The sequence below is a fragment of the Vidua chalybeata genome, chromosome 3 (genome assembly GCF_026979565.1).
Source record: "Vidua chalybeata isolate OUT-0048 chromosome 3, bVidCha1 merged haplotype, whole genome shotgun sequence".
NCBI lineage: Eukaryota > Metazoa > Chordata > Aves > Passeriformes > Viduidae > Vidua > Vidua chalybeata.
In genome coordinates this window covers 68,816,754-68,831,158 of record NC_071532.1, presented here as the reverse complement: position 1 = coordinate 68,831,158, position 14,405 = coordinate 68,816,754, and the positions used below count along the sequence as shown (strand labels likewise).

The 14,405-nt window shown below is 46.8% G+C and overlaps 1 protein-coding gene across 1 annotated transcript in view; it reads left to right on the top strand.

Annotated features, from left to right (window-relative positions):
* Positions 1-1,905: 1,905 nt before the first annotated feature.
* FOXO3 (forkhead box O3) overlaps positions 1,906-14,405 on the top strand; it is an 88,423-nt gene continuing 75,923 nt past the window's right edge. The window contains exon 1 of the mRNA XM_053936781.1: positions 1,906-2,710. Within this exon, the coding sequence (XP_053792756.1) occupies positions 2,117-2,710 (594 nt within the window). The 5' untranslated portion in view covers positions 1,906-2,116. The remainder of the gene's footprint in view (positions 2,711-14,405) is intronic.

The following is a 14,405-nucleotide window of genomic DNA, read 5'->3' as shown; positions in this document are numbered from 1 at the left end:
CTGCTTTCTCAGTCCATGCTATTGTCTGTATCTTGTCTCAGAGACAATGTTACTGTTGAACTAAATCAGTCCACAGTCTAGGTCAATATCAAGCCAGGTGAGAATTGATGCATAGAAGTTGCCATGTGAAGTATTTATAACTACATCAATATTAATAGCTTTTATGTTCCTTGGTTTTGTGGGTCACCCCTTTATTCAACTCATAATTAACTACATTTTCAAGTGAGCTACTTTGGAGGGCTTTCTTCTAGGGCATGGTCTCCAAGAAGGAGGTACAGCGGGATTGTATTCACATGTGGACATGTCTGAACATGTTCCTGGCATCACCCATAGGCAGACTGAAAGTTTTCAAAGAATTACTAAATTAGACTCTATATTTTAAAGTTTACCAGAACAGCTCGTGCACCAATAGTTTATGACCAGTGAAAACGAGTACAGAAGAGAAACAGGCCTAATACAACTCTTGGAAAGATTTACCGGGTACTTGGGAGAGGTTTGAACGCTTTCCACTGGGCCGGCCGGACAGGGCTCCGGAGCCGCAGGGACGGCAAGCAGAGAACCGCTGCCCTCGCCAGGTGCCGGCAGCTTCTCCAACCCGCCCAGCTCCGGTGGCTTCCCCCATCCAGGCGCTCCCGCCCCGTTGGGGCGGCTCCTGCGCGGCACCGCCCGCCCTCCGCCCGCCCCTGGGCGGGCCGTGCCGAGCCGTGCGGTTTGGTTGAGTCTCCCTGCGTGCGTCTATAACTTTGTGTTGCTGCCGGTGGTTGTTAGGAGGAGGGATGTGGAAGTCGGCGGCGAGCAGGGTGACAGGCTGCTCGGGCGGGCTGCGGCGGAGGACGGGCTGGGCGCGGGCGGATCGCTTGCCTCTCGCCGGCTGCTCGCAGGGGGAGCGGGCGCTCTGCCGTTTTGCCATCCTTCGCCTTTAAAGGGAAGGCTCTCTGGAGCTGAAGGCGCAGAAGCAGCAGGAACCATACAGCAGCGCTGCTTCTTCCTCCCGTGAATTCGGATCTCAATTGCTGCCGGTTGTGGAGGTGGCTCTCGATCCAGCACCCCCCCCCCCCCCCGCCGCCTCCCGCCCCTCCCGATGTGGCTTTCCCTGCCTCGTCTGCCTGCGCTTTTTAAATGACTTAAGTGAAGGGGGAAAAAACTGTCAAGATGGCAGCAGCAGGAGCAAGGAGGTTATGAATGTGGTGTTGATGCTGGAACAAAACCTATTCTCTTTGGCAGCCCTAGGGAGGGCTTAAAGCTACTGGACCTGTTGGAAGACTGGCGATTTGATTTGTTCCCGTTGTGTTTGCTTTTTCCTTGCAAGAAGGAGGATTTATTACTATTTTTCTTTTAACCGACCAGCCCCCGAGGTGCCTTCTCCTGTCTCCTGGTCCGTCGGCTGTGAGATTTTGGGGGGTTGCTTGCGCGTGGCTTGGGGGCACCGCAAAGTGACAGGTTTACGCTAGTGTGCAGTTGGATGTATGCTAAGACTTCGTCTCCCTTTAGGGCGTTTTGAAGAAGGAAAAAGTCTTCGGTGTAACCCGAAAGACCGCTCTCCCTGCCCTCCTGCCGACGGAGGGCGCGAAGGACCACCCCCCTAAAAGGCAAGATATCTGCGGAAGCGACGAGGAGCGACCTCAGAGGCGCCGGGGGCGTGAGGGGGTCCTCTCCCGGCTGGATACAGCGCGGTTCCCGCTGGAGCTACTTCTGCATCCGCATGGAGTGAAACATAAACAAACGCACACACGCACCGCGGGAGCGGCCGCCGCTCCGCCGGCGCGGAGGTCAGCGCCGCGGGCACCTCCGGCACCGCCCGGCCCGTGCTGCCGCCCTGCGCGGCCGCTCCGGCTCCTAATCTGATTTTTTTTTTTTTTTTTTTTCCTCCCTCCCTCTCTCCCTCCCCTTCTCCCCCCGCCTCCCAGCTCCGGCGTGCGCATCGCCCGCGGGGAGCGGGGCTCGGGGCGCAGCGGAGAGCCGGCCAACCCATAGCGGAGCGCGGCATGCCCGCCCGGCAGCCCCCCGCCTGCTAGGCTCTCGTCGGCACCGAGGAGGCGGCGGAGGAGGAGCGGGGTCGGCGGCCACCCGTCCGCCCCGTCGCAGCGCCCCGCAGCCGCCCGCGGGGGAGGCCAAGATGGCAGAGGCGTCGCCCCCCGCCCCGCTCTCGCCCCTGGACGTGGAACTGGACCCCGAGTTCGAGCCGCAGAGCCGCCCCCGCTCCTGCACCTGGCCCCTGCAGAGGCCCGAGCTGCAGGCCAGCCCAGCCAAGCCCGCCGGCGAGTCGACCGCCGACGCCGCCTCCATGATCCCCGAGGAGGAGGACGACGAGGAGGAGGGGGGCGGCTCGGCCATGACCGTCGGCAGCGCGGCCCCCGCGGGCGGAGAAGCAGCGGCGGCGGCGGCGACCGCCGCCGTGCCGGAGGAGGCGGCGCGGCTGCTGGCCCCGCTGCCCGGCGGCGGCCCGGAGGGGCCGAGCCTCTCGCCGGGGGGAGCGGCGGCGGCGGCGGCAGGCGGCGGGGGGCTGAGCGGGGGCCCGGCGGCGGCGCCGAGGAAGTGCTCGTCGCGGCGCAACGCGTGGGGCAACCTCTCGTACGCCGACCTCATCACTCGCGCCATCGAGAGCTCCCCGGAGAAGCGCCTCACTCTCTCCCAGATCTACGACTGGATGGTCCGTTGCGTGCCCTACTTCAAGGACAAGGGTGACAGCAACAGCTCGGCCGGGTGGAAGGTGAGGCGGGATCCCGGGGCCGCGGCGCTCCCGCCGCGCCGCCCCGACGGGCGGGCTGCCTGTGGAGGATGCGGCCGCGGAGCGGGGTGCTGGCGGCTCGCCCCGACAGCAGCCCGCCGGGCGCTGGTCGTGCTGATGGTGGTCGCCCTGTCGGCTTTGCTTTTTTATTAAGAGAGAGATTAAGGAAAGTTTTGTCTCTTTCTTGTTGCTGTGTACAAGCGGTGAGGGCTATTGACTCTGAGGGCAGAGTACACGCTGGAGCGGACTTGGCTTTTGTGATGCACAAGCATATAAGCAGGGAAGGAGAGAGGGAGAGAGTAAGGAAAATGAAAAATATTTATAAGGTGTGTGGGGTTTTTTTTTTTTTGTTTGTTTTTTTTTTTTTTTTTTTTTTTTTTCTTAAGTTATATTAACACCAGAGGTAACTCATGTCGGAAACGAGTAGAATTGCTTTTATGTATGGTCAGTCTGCAGCTCAAAGCTCAAATACAGAACAACATTATTATTTTTGTCAAGGAAACCCCCAGAGTTTTTTCCATATGTTCCTCAGAGGCAGTAGAGGGAAATTCGGGTTTTGACATTTCTTCATAAAGTTAATCAAAGCATGGAGTTACTGGCTGTTCAGCCCCTGGAATGCTTGGTTTGTGATTCCTGCGTTTCTAGTGTATGAGAGCACTGTCTACTGATAGCCCAGCATTTTCTGTCCAGCACTGCGACAGTGAGCAGCTAAGAGTACTACCGTTTTAATAAGTGAGGGGGGAAAAAAAAAATTCTGGTTTTGTGGCTTGTTTACTCAGCGTGTACAAAAGCACATTGCAAGCAGGCAGGGTTTTACCCGCAAGAAAGAGTCTTATAAGGCCTACCAAGAACTAGAACTGCACGTAAAGCACATTTGAAGTGATTTCCAGAACTGCTTTTTTTTCTTCTAGTTTTCCTGTTCATCTGTCAGCGTCTGTTGGACGCCAAAATGTCACGTACTTGCAGCTGTACAGAAATGCAGGTGCTGCTTTACGCCAATACTGTTTGCAGAAGGAAATCCCAGCAAGGTTCAGTTGCTGCTGAGGGCCGATACTAGCGGCATCTGACACTGAGTTTTTGTATGGATGGCTGAAGGTAAATTTGCCAGCAAGTTCAATGCTTTTACAGAGAAATTAAATTTGCTCTTTGAATCTAGCTAGATTTGGATCAGGTGATAACTTTCAGTATACAGATTGGTCAGAAATACTATATAGATGAAACATTTCTGGCAGTTTCTGTACTAGCAGCCTTGTCTTGTATTTTGGTGCCTGAGTAGGACTTGCTGCTAGGAGTTGAAGTGCGTCTGTATGATTTTTACCTTCCAATGAAGCATAGGAGAGGAGGTATTTAGTTGACAGACTTGTTTCAGGCTGGGGAAAATACAAACACAAAGTTTGCTGCTGACGTGGCTAGCTGAAGACAAGGCTTTTAAAACCACACATTCTTTTTACAGCTTTTGTGTGTGTATTAGGTGTTGAATTTTGATCTGACTTTACAAGTGTGACGCAGAGTGTGATAAAGGGTTACATCTTCCAATGACAGCCTGTGCCTTCATAAGTTGTTCAGTTTCACACAGAAGCAGTGGCTTTAGATGTCAGCTGTTATAACAAATCCAGCATTTTTATCTGGTACTTTGAATTTTCAGTTAATTCTCAATATCTTATTCAAACAAAGATTTACCTAACAATGGGGCTGTGATACTGTTTTGAATTTGGTGGCAAAACTCCTTTTCACTTTAGCAGAAGCAGAATTTGGGCCATAATATGAAGTGCTTACATTGATTAGTATCCTTAATACTGTCACAATTTTTCTGACAATTTATACTGTTAATTTGATATTGATTCCTTTGCTAAGCAGCATTAACTGGTACTTGGAGCTAATTAAAATGTTAAAAACTTGGATCCCTTGAGATTCTTCTGTTATAATTTAGTTCAGAAGTTTCTCACAAGCCTTTAGGATGACCTTTCTCAGGAGATGCAGGCACACTGGTAGCAGCAAATTCTGCCTCTGATTGTGAGCTGTCTCTGAAGTTAGGCTAAGGCACTCGGTCACGTTAACAATGGGTGCAGTTGTGCGTGGGTGGTAGGGGCATACTGGAAGGGGCAAAGGGGAGGTCAGGAGCTAATAATTTGCCGGGCATCTAAAACTGGAAAATGTAATTCCTTAGCAAGGCTAGGATTTCTTTTTCAAGTGCATATACATTCAGAAGAGGACTACTTCAATTTCTTGGCTGGAGAGTAGTTTAGTTTGTGCAGAGGCAACATTCTTTATACGGGGACTCCATCTTAATCTCCTGATATTAAAACACATTATATCTTATTATCTTTGTTTTCTTCACAGGTAATGAATACAACTCTTTGGGAGCTAATGTCAGCTTTTCACATTAGACTTCTTCAGATTGCTAGTTACACCGAGACTTTAAGTGAACAGAAGATAGTTCTGTGTTAGAAGGCTTAATTTAGAATATTTTTACACAGCTAAATTAATCATTGAAGGCAGCAAGCCCATTTCACAATATTCTGCTCTGCCACTGAGTGGGAAAATTGTTATTTTCAACAAAGGGAAGAAGAGAACTTGGTCTTATTACCTTATGTATTATTATATATGAAATATTAATACTGAATACTGTTTCCAGTGAGATGTGCCCAACACCATAATCCATAAATATAGCTGGGATTATTCTCCTCAAACAATTATTTTAAGAGCTATAAATTAGAGTTACAACTATCACTTTTTTTTTTTTTTTTTCCTGCCTAGGGCATTAAAGCAGAAGTGAATATTTCAAATGTGGTTAGGAAGGCATACATTACATTTCTGGTAATTCGGATAAGGTTTGCCCAATACACCCCCCCAACAATCTCCTTTGCTTCCCTCTCCCCCTGGCCCCGGTGGGACGTTGGCTAACCCAATAGTGCCTGCAGCTGACTAGGGCAGTAGTGCACAATGCAGTGCTGCAGAGGTGCCACGCTCCGGACACTTCTGTGTGCCACAGGCAGCCCTGTCTGGTACAATCCTGTACACTTCGAGACCACTGGAGAGGGTTTCCATGCATGTTCCAGTATCAGCTTCTGTCTTGAATACTTAGTGAAGGTCGGTATTTATGTTTGTCATCACTGAAAGGGGGAAGAGATTTCAAGGTGAGCTGGTTTCAGCCTTGTGAAATTCACTGTGCCAGGCGACTGTTCCAGGTACTTCTGCAGAGCTCCTCGATGACTAGATCTTTCCTCATTCAGGTATCTGTTACCCTATTGAAGTCCTGCAGTCACAAAACTAGTGTGCTGACTTAAAAACCAAGTTTTATCTTGCTAGTATTTAAGGTAAAGCACTCACTTCTCTCAATAATCTTGAAATAGGAAACTGAAAAACCTTTTTGTACGTGTACATAGTAGAGACGCCCAGTTTCACTACAGCTTAAGTAATTCCATACCTCTTCCCACAATGTTACTTGGTAATTTCTTGCAGCACTATCTTGTGAAACAGTCTTTTCTACATGGAGAGTACACTAGGGGGACTATTTTCCTCTTTGTTAAGTGATATGGCAAGACTATGAATCTCATCCTTTGTACAGAGATACCAGCAATTCCCAAATTTAAATGTAGCTGATTTGCTTTGAATTGTTTTTCATATCAGAAGCCTATTCTGTTTTCCACCTGTTGTATTCATCTTCCCCATAGAAAAGAAACACTAGCTGCTGGGGTATTTACTTTGAAGGGGAGGTTTTTGTAAACTTTGTACATTTCTTACCATGTTTTATTGGCCAGTATGTACCAAAGGGCTGCAGTCCCTTCTTGTAGCAAATGCGTGAGTCTCTTCTCTAATTACTGAGACTTGAAAAGGCTTGAGAAATTTGCCAGTGATGTAGACAGATGTCTAAATCTGTTAGCCAGATGCTGATATGCAAGATGTGTCGGACTCTTTTTATCATCTTCTTGCAAAGATGTGAGGAGGAAGTAACACCACTCTCTTTCTTCTTACTTCTCCTTCCTTGGGTTGACACACAATGTCTTTATCAGGAGTGGCAACATAAAACTGGAGTCTGCGTCAGTTTCTTTTTTTCCTCTATTGACTATTAAACTTCTTTTTTATTTCTTTAAAGGTTCTGTTTCCCAATTAACTGCTAACAGGAATATTTTTTCAGCCTTCTGTTATATTTTTAAAATATATTTTTTTGTGTTGCCTTGTTCATCTGTACAGAAGGGTTTGAGTTACAAGCTGTAGCCTGATTTTTTTAAGTTTTGACCTACCACAGAGAGCATGGATTTAAGCACGTGAATGGATCCTTGGGACTTCACTGGGATTACTTGTGTGCTTAAACTTGCTGCTTAAGCATTTTACCTGATCAAAGCCTTACTGTGTTGTGCTTTAACAAAATACTCAGAAACATTTGTAAATTACTTTTGTGCTGAGCAGTGTAAAGAGATGTGTGGTTCCAGTGGTTGAAACCACTAGATAACAAATGTCTTGCATCAAAGAGGAGTATACTGTAGTAGCACAGTAACAAATGACTTTTTAAACTTTCTAGTAGAAACCATATATAGATATTAGCACATACTGTTATTTCATATCTGTAACGTTCATCAGAGATCTCACTTTTCCCCAGCTCATGCAGGCAGGTGACAGCTATTAGAGCAGTGAGAGAGAGACCAAGTAAGTAGCTCTCCTAGAATCACTCACATTGTTTGGTCCACAGTGTGACAGTGAGGAGCACCTCTGCTGAAGGACTTGTTAAATGCAGACGTAAACACATCACCTTGGTGAATGTCTTCAGCTGGAAAGAATCACAGACTCTGATAAACTCAACTTTTGATATGAATGGAAAACTTCCAATCAATGATGATGTGGTATTGCTGGATAGTTATCACAGCCAGGTAGACCTGCATGATAAATGCTGGAATCTATGTCCCTCCATTGTTCAGAGACAGAAGGTTACCTAAAACAGTCATGCAGCAATTGACGTTGTCTGTAATAGATTTATTAGTGTCAATATTTGTACATATTTAAAATTTGAGCATATTTAAAGTAGGAAGCTTGAGAGTCAGAGGTTGGCTTCTACTCTTACCTGTGTGTTTGAAAGTGCACAATTAATGCAAGTAAAAATTAAATCACCTTAGTGGCAGCTATATCTGATGCATTGTACTGGCTTGAACAACTGTCTGAGACCATGAGGCTGGGGAGGAGAAATGTCCTGGCGCTCCTGCCGTGGACATACTGCCTCTGCTTGGTGTTGTCCTGGTGAAGTGAGCGGTGTCTTACTCTCGAGGTCATTTTGTATTCGGGTCATTTTGGTGGTGCTACACTACTTTGCTGTAATCCTGGGAGATTAGGGGAGGCTGGGCACGTGCTGGTGCATTTAGAAAGGCGAGTGATTAGGGCTAGCTGTGTCGTTTTGTGAAAGCTCTTTGTGCTGATGTGGACAAAGTAGCAGCCCAGAGTGGAAGGTAGGCAGCTCTGGGGCAGCCCCCCTGCACCCTCCTGCAGCGGCTGGGTGGGTTTCAGCCAGCTCACCTGGGCTGGACGGGGTGAACAAATGTGAAACCACCCCAGAAAATTGCGGTGGGTGTGCTGGCTTCAAAGGGAGGCCGAAGGGATTGTCTTGGAGATAGGGAGAACTGAGGATAAGCAGCCAAAGCATTTCTCTAGGTGGCAGCCTCCTAAAGGTGCCCTGCTAGATTTTGGCAGCCAGCTATTTTGCGTGGAAGTATGGAAAATCTTTTGTGATGATTGTTTCTTATTTGCAATGCAATTAAAGTGGGTCTTGGTGTAGTGGCAGTTTGCCAAAGGAGAAACTGAAAGTGTTTCTTAATGCAAGTTGCTACTTAGACTAAAGTCTCTGCGTTTTCTTGTTTCTCTCTCACTTTTAGAAAAGCCTTACTACTATGTCTGCCACAGAAAATGTGCCCAAGGGCAGCGTTACAAAATGGCAATATTAGTTCACTTTAGAGGCAAGGAGCCCTCTACGTTTGGGGTACTCTTTCTGGAGAAGGGCAAGCTCTGAGCATCCTCTCGCTGCTGATTCGTTCCCCTTGCCTTGGAAAACTGAGATTCTCAAATTGGCTCTGGAAAGGGCCACAGCTTGGCCAGGCCCTGGAACAGGAGGTGTGTCCAGGTCCGGCACGTAGTGACGATCCCGATAAAAGCCTGGCCGATAACAGCACTCGGGGAGCTGCAGGTTTTTTTTTGATGTGGCTTTTCTTGGGACTGACAATATGTGCGTAGCACGGCGGTTCAGGAACAAAATGAAGTGTTTGAGTAATGTGCATAGTCATGCAGTTTTCTATACTGCTGTCTCAGCACACCATGAGTTAAGTGAAGATTATGCTTAACCTTTTATTTGCTCTTCTTTTTGTGCTTCTACAGACTTAGGCTGTTCTGTTACAATTTCCTGAGCATTGCCACACACCAAGCTTGGAAAATGAGGTGCATTTAGCCAATTTATGGCCTGACATATGTTAATTAACATTAATTACCTGCTTGAATAGTCCATTTAGCACTTATTATTAAAAAGTGGCTTGTCTACAGAAGGGGATTTCCCATCAGAGTGAGATGTTTTGTTCTAACTTGCTTCAAATGAAGTCAGGTTGGGGTATCCCGTGCTTCTCTGCACGGCTGTACCAGCTTCCTGATGTTCTAGTTGTGCATGTGGGATACAGTTGTACCACTGATAGGCACCAACTCCTTACCCATGTGTATTTGGCATTTGTTTGACAACACTGTAGCTTCCCAAGCAAACTAGCATGTTTCCAAGCATTTTCTGCTAGTGGTGGGTACAGCTCTTGCTCATCTGCTTGAGGCAGCAGAGAAAGAGCCACGCTTCTGAGCCTGCCAGGAACTGCAGGGGCATCTGGAGTCCTGTGGTGATGTGACCCCAGCCCCTTTGGGATGAAGGAGTAGGAAAAGCTCAGTTGTGCAAGGCTGGAGAGGGGATGTAGGAGCTGCTGGGACACACCGTGGTGCCTTACAGGGAGGTCATCTTCTGTTCTATGTGGATGAGGATCATGGACCTTAGGGCTCCTGCAGCCATTGAGAGCAGGCCACCACTGGAGTGGAGCGTGATCTCCAGCAACAGCAGGAGTCTTGCTGTATTCATCTACTACATTACCTAAGTTATGTCCTGGGTAGTGTTTTGGATAAGGGTTGTCACAGATCATTGATCTAAAACCTGTGATGGGAATAAGAACCAGAGAGGACTTGTTCGATTTCCAAATACCAATACTTAAAAAAAAAAAAAAAAATCCATACCTCAATTCCCCACATCCCAGTTTCTCATTCCTGTCTTGGGAGACTCCAGGGACTTTATGTCCTACTTTACCTTCTCCATCCTTCCCACTTGTAACACCAGCAGGAGGGTTGCATGTTGCACTTCCGTGGGAGGTGGAGGGCTGGCTCGTAGCTGTGCAGGGCATGCTGTGCAGTTTTGGTTGGGGATACAGCTTGGAGACTGATGAAAAGCAATGCCAGCACAGTGTGAGGAGTTGGGAACAAATGAGTGATTGCATCAGTGCTCTGCCTCATCCCTGGTGTGAAGTAGCAAGGCAGATGCCTTCCAGTAGGGCTAGAGAAGAGCATTGCTTTTTGCCAGAGTGGTTTCTCGTGGTGCTGTGCTTGGCTGTGAGGTCCCGGAGGAGCCCCTCTTGCCCTGCAAAGCCAGAGTCCTTTCTTTGGGCCACCCACCTTGCATGTTTGCTCAATGATTGATATGCTTATAATGCTGCTTTGCAGGGAGTTTGAGGGAGGTTGGGAGCTAGCAGCATTGATGTGTTGTTAATAACTCTGTGAGTATCCTACCTGAACTTTGCTTACTGGGGCAATCTTCTTTATCTGTATCCTGGTACCTATTAAAAGTAAAGGCTATTTAAATACTTTTTCAGATACCTTCTTAAGATTTCACAGACAGAGAAATGCCCTTCTGTGGATTTGTACTAGTAAAGAAATGCCTTGTGAAAATTAGCTCTTATAACAGATTTGTGCTAACAAATTGAGTGGATTCTTTGCTCTATCACAACATGCTACATACTTTAGAGTTGAATTATGGAATTCTGGGTTCTCACATGAACATGTTTATTTGGCAAGGTGTTATTTTGCTTTTCTTTATTATTTTTCCCCTGATGGTGAAGTTTCTACTTGCTGTGTGTAAAGACAGGTGTGAGGACGGTGCATGCTGGTGCAGAAGGGTAGAGGCAGCCCACGGACTGGTGGAGGAAGGACCACTTGAAGCAAGGACAATGCCGTGTGGCACTGACAGCTTGTTGTCAGGGCCCTGGCAGTGCGTGCCTCCAGTTTTGGGGATCAGGAAGCTGTGTGTGCAGAGCTCTGCCTGTGCAGCCTGGGGCTGCTCTACACCTGAGTGCTGCCCGTGGTCAGGTGCATTTCCGTGGGCTGAGTCACTGGATCACGCCACTTCTGTGTCCCTTCACCTATTGCCCGTGCCGAGGTGAAGGGTGGGTCTATGCTGACGTCTCCACGCCAGAACCCAGTTGAGAGTTCTGGAATGAGGGCAGGAGGCAGGGGTGCTGCCAAAGAAGCCATTTTTCTCCTTTGACACCTACCTCTCATGCTGCCTTCACACTCTGTGTTGTGCTGTTGGTCTGCCTGGACCCAGCCCTCAGTCTTGCAGTGTCTTCAGGCCAGCCTGTCTCCACATCCATGGCCTTCCAAGATCTTTGCCTCTCTCTAGGGAGCCGCGGAGGCCGTGGCATTCCCGGGACCATGATCAGTGGGTGGGACTCAGTGCTAGGAAAGAGTTTTTTGCAGGTTTGCTGGCTCCTGAGTCAGGTGAGCAGAAAAGGGCAGGTGTGTGCTGCTTGCCCGGACTTGAACATCTGCTTATCCCAGCCCTAGAGGAGTGGGAGACAGCAGATAAGTCGGAAGACTGATGAGGACAGACGGCGGTCTGCTGTGGGAGGACAGATAGAGGAACACCCAAAAATATCAGGATGTGTCTGCTGGGGCTTCACTCTGCGTCCTGGCTGCTGGGACTGCTCACTTGGGAGTGGGAATGAAGAAGAGTTTTGCATGGATGTAGATTTATGACAGTGCAACTTTCATGGGTAGATGAAGTAAAGAGGGCAGGTCTGAGTCTCATCCCTGCTAAAGGCCATGTCAAGGCAGGAGCATGCATTTGCATTAGTGCTAGACAGAGTCAAACCAGCAGTGCCAAAAATCCTGGTTGCAGCTGAGCCTGAGCCCCGTGTGAGAACTGAGTATGACCAGTGGTAGTAACAATGTCTTACTTAAGTAAAAAAGGTTTGTTTAAACTGTATTAATTACCTAGTAATATCTAATACAAGCTGCTCTCCTAGTCTAGACAGTCAGCACCTCTGACTCTGGAGACCATTTGCCCTTATAACTTAGTGTTTTCTCATACTGTATCATGTTGATATTTATGCTTTTTCCAAAATAGGATGCAGAGGAATAAATATATTATTTTAAAGAAATAATTTGAGGACATGGGCCGAATTCCAGGTCCATATTTGTTTTGTCTAGAATGTGGACTGAATTGTCTTGATATGTACTCACATAGCAGTGCTTTTAAATCCTGCTGTATCTGGAGTTTTTTCTCTCCACACTATGTCTTCAAACACCTATTGCAGCTCTCCAAAGACACATTGTGACCAAGGTTAACCCCACTTTCTTACATGAAATTTGCAGTGTAAACATACCTTTATATGTGAGACTTAATCCAGATCAAAAGTTTCCGACTTTGTGTGAACCCTAATCTTGTATAAATATATTTGCTAATACTTCATGGAGGATTTATCAGTTTCACATATTAAGTTCTAGATATGCTTTAGTACATAAAATTTGGCATCTAACAAGTGACAACAGTGCTCAACAAAGAATGTCTTATTGTGAGTGTTTCACAGGCTCCCACATTATCACCACTTTTGCTGATTGGTTTTGTGCAGAGAGCAGTGATGTGGTTTCCTGAAAGCCTATAACTTACTGTTTGTTCTGCACAACTGCTCTGGACCTTGACTAATTTTCAGAGAATGTTTTTTTTTCAGGAATTTGTACAAGAAGGTGACACCAGTTCAAGTTGTGTCCTGAGGTGCTTGTAAGTTGAGACATGTGGAGCTGCTGTCCCTGTTTTTGTGCAACACGATCTATTGTGCCTGAGAGTTTCACCGTATGGGGGAACTCAAAACCGTTTGTATGAGATGTCAGGTTTCAGAGTGAATGGTGCTTCTTTAAGTATGCATCAAGACCGACAATGGGAGGCTGCTGACCCTTCTATGCCTTTGAAGGACAAGAACATTGGCACTGATAATGATGCTGCTGAGGGGCTGTAAAAACTCTGAAGCATTTTTTGAATTCGTAGCCTCAGCCATGTATGTCCCAGATCAGTGGGCTACATCTAAAATCTTTGATTTGCAAGTGGAAGTCATGTCAGAGCTCTGCATGACTTGGGCCAGAGGTTTCCAACCTAGTTTGTACAGCAGCCAAAAGCTCCGACCTAGTATTATGTTCATCATGATGTTGCCAGTGTGATTTTCACTTCCCATGGCATGTTGAGATTTATTTCTTGCCCCAGTGCTCTTGCATTCTGATTCATGCATGGCAAAAATACTTCTGATTAAAATGTGCTAGAAGGTTTGCATGCTTGGGGTAGGAGAGAAATCTTTTATGAGGAACTGTACTATATAAAGCTATGGGGAAGGGAGCTGTGGTGCTTAGGAAGGTATTTAAAAATCAGTAGTGAGGCCATTTTCCATACAAAAAAGAGGGGAATTGTGTAGTCCATAAGGTAGTGGCATACAGGACTGGGAGGAGGAAGGATTCTGTGAGCTAGCAGTAGGGTGTAAATCAACCTGATATATGTTCATAGACATCTGACGTCTACTGGGCCTAGTGGGGTAGCTCAAAGCAGGTGGAAGAAGCATATTGTTTACCTAATTAGAAACATAAATAAAATCTTTCCAACATTCTTCTAAATTAAAATGCATTTGAAGCATATGTCAGACTTCTCACATCCAGGAAAGATCTCTTAAAACCCCACTGTTTCTTATGAAGGCTGTTTCTAGCCCACTTTCTGCAGGGCTCTGCCAGGTAACAAGTGTTCTTGGTTGGAAGATGGAGTGGGATGTGAATTAGCAGCTGGAGAATGCTGGGGTTCTTCCTGAGTGCACCTGTACTCCTTTTTAATCAGAGGGAAAAGGTCTATTGTTTGAGATGATGGACCAGGAAATTGGAATAACAAAAGAAAATTATCATTGTTGAAATCACTGAAGACAGGATTTCACCTCTGTATTTATTGAGGAGTCAGTGGGAAGCAGGGCCTGGGCTGCAGTACAGTCAGAGCAGCTTCATATCTCCAGTGTATTTTAGACACCAAGGAGACAAAGATGATGCTAATTGCAAGAAAAATTACTTAACTGCTTTGTATTATGTGTGAAATGAAGGGGGAATAATGCTGATTGAATGACCTATTTTGACTTTCTCAGTATAATATGTTTAATGTTTTAGTCTTTTTCTGGACAGCGAATTACAATTTTATCAAATCCTGCTGGAAAGTAATATGTTGCTGGGCAAAGTTATTTTATCCTTGCAGTTTTAACTCCAAAGTTGCATGCTGCCACTTCACTCAGTGGCAGGAATTTTCTCTTTCAGCTGGAAAGGGCTTTTGCCATACAACACAGTGACAGTAGTACTTTTTGTTTTATATAAAATAGGGACCTGT